At 46.0% G+C, this 7,706-nt stretch overlaps 1 protein-coding gene across 1 annotated transcript in view; it reads right to left on the reverse strand.

The window, feature by feature from the left end:
* Nucleotides 1-307: 307 nt before the first annotated feature.
* The window catches only part of MSRA (methionine sulfoxide reductase A), a gene marked incomplete at its 5' end in the record, with an annotated part of 201,485 nt that continues 194,086 nt past the window's right edge, over nt 308-7,706 (reverse strand). Inside the window, one exon of the mRNA XM_009887947.1 lies at nt 308-472. Coding sequence (XP_009886249.1) covers nt 308-472 — 165 coding nt within the window. The remainder of the gene's footprint in view (nt 473-7,706) is intronic.

Below are 7,706 nucleotides of genomic sequence, written 5' to 3' on the forward strand. Positions count from 1 at the left end.
CAACCACCCCCTAATTCATCCCTTTAACAACATTTCAAGCCCAACTTTTCAAAGTTTCTTTTCTCTCCAGATTACAAGACTGCAAGGAAACCCCCTGAGCTGCACAGAGCAAGAAGCCGCATTTGCCAACAGGCGCAATTTCTGCCTCTACTTTGGCTTTTACTGTCGGTGAACGGGAAACTGCTGGGATTACGGAAAGCCGCCCCAATGTTCCCAAATCTGATGCCGCGGGCGTACGGTAACACCTATCAGGGTTGTTTTCCAACAACTCCCTAAAACAAAGTGGGGGCAGTGGAGTAAGCACAGGCTATTTCTTGATCCCAATAGGGCAGGAAAGCCCCGTTCCCCCGAGGCCGCAGTATCCGCCGGGGTTCTTACTGAGGTACTGCTGATGGTAATCTTCGGCGTAATAAAACTCCGGAGCCTCACGGATTTCTGTTGTGATGGTACCAAAGCCGCCCTCCGTCAATACCTGTCAAGAAACACGATGGAAAGCCATTAGTGGTTTGTTGGCTTCTCTGCTGATGAATGATGTTAGGTTTTCTCTCAGCAGGAGCCACAGACATCTCTCAGCGCTTGGACCACAGCTCCAGCACCTCCCTGAAAGCCCTTTATCCTCGCTCTCACATTATTTTGCTAGGAGACATTGCAAGCACCAAAGGAGGCGTCGGTGAGAAAAGGGAGTGCACCCACCTGGTTTAATGGCTCGGTTTTTTAATTTTGCTATGGCCACACATTCCTTCCCTCCTCTTTATTAACCACACCAGGCAGGGATGTGGTGCCATCAACACAAGTGGAAAACAAAGGTGAAAGGGAGCAGAACACCCTTTGATCAAGCCTGGCCGGCTGCCTTGCAGTGTTGGAGAACTTCACCCGGCAGCTTTGAGATGTGCTGACCACCCCAAACGTCCTTCTGCCAAGCAGAATTTCCAGGTGAAATTTTAGCCCCACTGATGTCATCGAGAAATAAGAGCATCTGGGCTCTTTTCACAGAGTCGCTGCAAACCCATTCTTCAAAAAGAACAGTTCCATCATGACCAGAAAGGTATTTTTAAGGCAAATTACGGCTCATTTCTGAAACATTTGCCAATACACAGACTGGGAGCAATAATCACTTTGCAGGAAAAGAAGGAATGTGGGTGAGGATTTTAAATTAGACTTTCTTTCTGATATCCCCTGACTGAATTTGAAACTCCTGAACGATTTCTGACAGAGGAAATTTCTTTTTAACGTGAATTGCCATGACATTTTTTCCTACTGAATTTTCCTTTTCTAAGGAAAATGGTAAGCAGCAACATTTTGGGGTCAATTCTTGTCTCAGTGGGGACACAACTTGTGGTCATTGAAGTCCATGAAAACCTAATAAGGACTTTAATTGGCGTCAGACTACTGTTGCAAAGTATACTTGTAAAGTACTGGACGTAGATAGAATTGCATTGCTATCAGCCAGACTTGATGGTAAGATCAACTGCAAGATCGAAGCATTAGCATTTGAGATTATCAGATAAATATGTTCTCTCATAAAAATAAATGAAACCAATAAAAGGAAATCATCACACAGAATCACAAAAACCGAGCTGGTAGACCTGTTGTAAGTCATCAAGTCCAACTTCTCTCATCACAATACAAGGCATGATAACTGCCTTACTCCCAGCAAACTTTTGTTTAGCTGTTTTGGAAAGATCTTTGGAGATGGAAATCTTCCAGTTTCCTCAAGGAGGGCATTCCGATATTTACCATCCTCTTAGACTTTCTCCTAAAGCCTAACCCAGTTAAGCCCACTACTTTCAATTAACTCCACTATTGGGGTTGCGCTCATCATGGGTGTGGAAAGTAAGTCATTCCCTTCCTCTTTACAACAGTCTTCTACACACTTGGTGCCTGGGCAGAGAGAAAGATGACACATAGTGGAAACAATGCTTCCACACAGCATTAGCTAACACTTAAATAACAGGTGATTATTTGGGACCGAAAAGTCTTTGAATTTCCTAGAACAGGGTTTCCTAGATCATACCTTGTGAGTTATTCTGGTAATTTCATTGTCTGGAGGATCCATTTTGCTGTACTCAGTTTTCAATCAGGAATGAAGCAATAAGACTGATACAAAATCTGTGGCTGACCTGTCTGGAGTGTCCCTGTGTTCCAAAACTTATATCTAAATTCTTAGCGCAGGTTAGGAATCATAGAACCATAGAATCATAAACGGTTTAGGTTGGAAGGGACCTTAAAGATCATGGAGTTCCAACCCCTCTGCCCTGGGCAGGGACACCTCCCACCAGACCAGGTTGCTCCAAGCCCCGTCCAACCTGGCCTTGAACACCTCCAGGGATGGGGCAGCCACAGCTTCTCTGGGCAACCTGTGCCAGGGGCTCACCACCATCAGAATGAAAATTTCTTCCTAAGATCTAATCTAAATATCCCATCTTCCAGTTTGAAGCCATTCCCCTTCGTCCCATCACTACATGCCCTTGTAAAAAGTCCCTCCCCAGCTCTCCTGGAGCCCCTTTAGGCACTGGAAGGGGCTCTGAGGTCTCCCCTTTTTGGCCTTCTCTTCTCCAGGCTGAACCCCCCCAACTCTCCCAGCCTCTCCTCCCAGCAGAGGGGCTCCAGCCCTCCCAGCATCTCCGGGGCCTCCTCTGGCCCTGCTCCACCAGGTCCATGTTCTTCTTATGTTGAAGGCTCCAGAGGAAGATGTTGACTACTTAATTCATTGTATTTGAACACAGAGGGGTAACAGGCCCAATTTCACAGAAATCTGTCCTTATTTCCCCATGTAAAAACACCAAACAGTGTTTTTCATCTTTGGGAAAGACTTTATCCCAAGGGAATCAGATTATTTACCCATCAGATATGTGAGCGAAAAAGATAAAAAATGTGAAGGTATGTATCACAACACGTCGTCAACAACTGACACAAAGAGGTGTCAACACAGCTGCTTTTAGAAAGCAGCATTTCACTTACTTTCTAACATTCCAAGCAAAGAAAAGCACTTTTTAAATTATGTTCACTCCAGAAAGATGGCACAAACTCTGTCATCATGGGCATTAGTCATTTACTTGCTGCTATAAATGCATGTAAAATTGGTTTCCCCCCCCTTAACTGGATGCTGCTGGAGGGATGGATATTTTTCTACTGTGCAAAACAGTATTCGTTACAGATTTTTACCTGGGAGTTTTCCATCATTGGCCTAATTTTGTCAGTTAGAAAATCCATTCTGTTCAATAACATACCACAAGAGGGCATAAACATCATTTATCCCTTTCAGAATTACTAACAGTCTATTAGAACACCGCACGCTGAATAAAACAGAAGCCCAAGACAACTCATTCTATTGCACTTTGGTCATTAGCAAAAGATACCAGCGCTGTTGTCAGCAGCAGCGGGGACCCCAAGCTCCGACACTCTGCCAAACACTACCTTGAATGTTTTGATTTTCAACGGGAAAATATTTTCCTCGCACTGTGTCGATGCAAAGATAAAAACATCGCCGGGAAAAGATGATGAAGTTCACGATATGCTGGCTCCGGCAGGTGTAAATCAGCCCGCTCCTGATTAATTTCCTGCCGCCGCGGCAGATATAATTTGATGATAATCCTGTTCTAGCCGACTTTTTAGTCCTCGCTGTCTCAAAATTCCTCAGCCATCCGACGTGACCTCCCGTTACCACGCTGCAGCCAAAAGGGCTACCGCAGCCTTCGCATGCAGAAATGGGAAGGACCAAATTAGGGAGAGTGTAATTAACCCTTGGGACTTTTTGCTCAGTGCAGGAAAGTTTTAAAGTACCATTAGATTTTTTTTTCTCCCAAATCCTCTGCCGCAATTCAAAAAGAATTACTTCGTTAATTCTTCCAAGGCACTTCTGTGGCTTTGTCATAGGAGAGGTCACACTGGAAGACCACAATGATCCTTTAACTGATTATAATTGAGTCCAAAAGAGAGGCCAAACCAAACCAGAACCCAAAACTCACCCAGCTGTCGAGGACAAAGGGGACACGGCCAACTCAGTACATCGGGACAAGCGCTGGAGGAACACGTTGGAGCCGGTGCCAGGAACCTCAGCAGGGTTACTTTTTTAAACCACCTGTACTTCCAGCACTAAAAAGACTTTGTTTGATGAGTTTCCTAATTTATTATAGTCTGTGAAAGTTTCCTCCTGTTGTTTGCTTTAAAATTCTTACTTGACCATGTCATTACATCCAATAATTCCTTATTCACTCTCGCCGTAGCAAGCTTGATTTTACAACTCTCCCTTAATCCTGCTCATTCATTTCTTCAGCAAGCTTCACGGGCTCCGACTCCCCTCTTCACAGGTCAGCTTTCTCGCCCTTCTCTGCATCTTTTCTTGTTCTATTTTACTGCTGCCTTGAGATGGGGTGACTGGAATTGCACTCTATTCAAGATCACCGCGGATTTATTCAGTGGTGTACTTACATTTTCTCTTATTCTCCATCTCTTTCCCAGCAATTCTTAGCATTCCACTTGCCTTTCTGACCTCTGCTGAGCACTGAGCAGACGGTTTCAAAGAACCATCTGCAATGACGCCAGGACCTCTTTCACGGGCTAATTTAAACCCTATCATTGTGTTGGCACTTGACTTTTATCGACATGGAATTTCAGCAGCTATTTTATTGCCCACACATTTGATACTGTCAGATTCTTCTGCAACTTTTTTGTAGTCATGTCTACTTTTGCTTACCTGGAATAACTCTATACCATCGGCAGATTTGGGCACGTCACTATTGTCTGTCTGCCTTTTCCAGCTCTTTTGCGAGTCTACAGAACAGCACAGGTTCCCAAGACGGGTAATTGGTAATCTCCCTTCACTGCGGAAACTGCCCGCTTATTTGTATCTTTTATTTCCTATCTATAGCCAGTTATTCATTCAGAAGATAAACTTTCCTCTTAATCCACAGCCCCTGGTTCCCTTTTATGCACCTGCTCTCTTCAAAAAACCATATTACGTGTGCAAGACATGAGTTTTCTCAGTCACATCAGCTCTTCTCTGAAACACGGTATCCTATGTGTGTCTACTAACTTCTGATAACTCAAGCAATCTGCAGCATATAGCGTCAGACCAAACTTGTCTATAATCCTGGATCATCTTGGAGATACCTCAGGCACAGACGCAGCCCACTTTTCGTTCCTTGAGCAGCAGGGCCAGTTTAAATCACAGCTTACCCGTGATGCTCCTGTGCAAGCAATTTCCGGTTTAAGTTCTTTTCATACCTGAAGCCGACCACCACCTGGTTGCACTGACCTGCCACTGTTCATATCAGTGATTTCCTCTGAACCTCTTTGGCTGTAGCTTGAACTTGAGACAGATCCTCAAAACTGTAACCACCATTTGGTGTGGGAAACACTCCAGTTCCTCAGCTGTGACCACAGACACGAGGAAGTATGTAGTTTTCCGTGATGGTATTACCTGTGTGAAGACCTTCATGGACAGCTCAAGCCTTGCAGATGCTTTGTCTCCAGAAGTGATTCCTAAAATGCTCAGCTATGCTAAGGAAAATATATTAGTGAATTAGTGAACTGGAGCAATTATTTTGGCTACAGATTTGCATCTATATTTGGACTTGTGCAGCACATACTGGAAAGCAGCAATTTTCCTCCTGGTGGCACTAAGAGTGGAGGTGTGCACCAAGGCACTGTCTAGAGCATTTGCACTGCAGATATTGGACCATTAAATAGCCATGTGAACACTGCCTGCACAACCAGCACAAACGTTGCTGTCAGTGAAGACGTGATTTTGGACACACAGGCTTGAAACCACAATGGACTGCATCAAACCAAAACCTATCAATGGCTGGAGAGCAGCCCTGAGGAGAAAGACCTGGGTGTGCTGATTGATGAGAAGTGCAACATGAGCCAGCAATGTGCGATCACAGCCCAGAAGGCCAATCGTATCCTGGGCTGCATCAGAAGAAGTGTGGCCAGCAGGGCGAGGGAGGGGGTTCTGCCCCTTTACTGTGCTCTGGGGAGACCCCACCTGGAGTACTGCGTCCAGCTCTGGAGCCCCCAACACAGGAAAGACATGGACCTGGTGGAGCAGGTGCATAGCAGGCCACAAAGATGATGCGAGGGCTGGAGCACGTCTCCTATGAGGAGAGGCTGAGAGAGTTGGGGCTGTTCAGCCTGGAGAAGAGAAGGCTCCGGGGAGATCTTATTGCCACCTTCCAGTGCCTAAAGGGGCTCCAGGAGAGCTGGGGAGGGACTTTTTACAAGGTCACGTGGTGATAGGACGAGGGGGAACAGCTTCAAACTGGAAGAGGGGAGATTTAGATTAGATATCAGGAAGAAATTTTTCGCTGTGTGGGTGGGGACCCCCTGGGGCAGGTTGCCCCGAGAAGCTGTGGCTGCCCCATCCCTGGAGGTGTTCAAGGCCAGGTTGGACGGGGCTTGGAGCAACCTGGGCTGGTGGGAGGTGTCCCTGCCCATGGGAGGGGGGGTTGGAACTTGATGATCTTTAAGGTCCTTTCCAATCTAAACCATTCTATGATTCTATTTTTTTTCCCATTTGAATCACACCAGTTGTTATCCAACTGTCTGCCACTTAACCCAGTGCTACCAGTCCCATCTCCGCAGTAGTGAGGGGATCCCCTGGCATGAAGATGCAGCTAGAGAGACTTTAAGGAATGTCCTAGTCACTTAGAGAGATGGTATCACCTTACAGATGTTTTTGCTTTTTACCATGGAAGGCCATGCTCTGGGTTGCTGGGACACAGCAGAGTCTGCACGTTAGTGAAATCGGTTTGTTCCGCTGGCAGCAATTCAGTTCAGTTCCACTAGGTGATACGAAATGTTGTCCTCAGCAGGGGAGATGATATGGTAGACTGCCAAGGAATAAACCGGACCAGTGCAACCACAGAAGGTTGCTCTTCGCTTACGCCCAAGCAACTGCATTTCGCACGCGATACTTCTGCACTTTGATTTGCTACTGCCCTCTGAACCGCCAGTAACTGCTGCTTCAGCTTTTTGTAGCCAGCCGATTATATTGCGCCAAAGTATGTCAAAATATTTAATCATCTGACATTGCAGCATGGCAACAACACATTCAAGGTGTTTGGCTCCTTGTTTACGTTCAGATGGAAGTAGCTCATACTTGTAAAGGGCCTTAAGAATTTGGAATGAACTGTGCCAGAAAAGCGCGATTCCCTCGTACCTCCAAACACTTGAAGGAACAGACTGGAAGCCACCGACACTTTGATGTGTTGTGCTGAAAATTCATGGTTCACAGAAGCTTAGAGAAGGGGTTGAACCCACTTATAAATTTGACAAAAAAAGCTTTAAAATTGGTTTTGTTAAATTGAAACCATTTAATTTTCTGCACAGAAGCATTAGTAAAGCAGCAGAGTATTAATTGGTTTCCAGCATTTTGTGGCTTTTAATAAAAACAGCATCATCCTGTGTTTGATTCAATAGGCACTTTAAAAGCAAGCTTACAGCCTGCACTTGGGCCACTGCAATATCCAGTTTGTCTTGTGTCCCAGCAAGTTACATGAAGCTGCTGAATTTCTAACGGCCCCTCCAAAATCATAGAATCCCAGACTGGTGAGGGTCAGAAGGGCCCTCTGGAGCTCCCCCATCCCACCCCCCGCCAGAGCAGGGGCACCTCCAGCAGTGGCACAGGACGGCGTCCAGGCGGGTTTGGGATGGCTCCAGAGGGGGAGACTCCCCCACCTCTCTGGGCAGCCTGTGCCACTGCT

The sequence above is a fragment of the Charadrius vociferus genome, unplaced genomic scaffold (assembly GCF_000708025.1).
Source record: "Charadrius vociferus isolate BGI_N301 unplaced genomic scaffold, ASM70802v2 scaffold36, whole genome shotgun sequence".
NCBI classification, from domain to species: Eukaryota; Metazoa; Chordata; class Aves; order Charadriiformes; family Charadriidae; genus Charadrius; species Charadrius vociferus.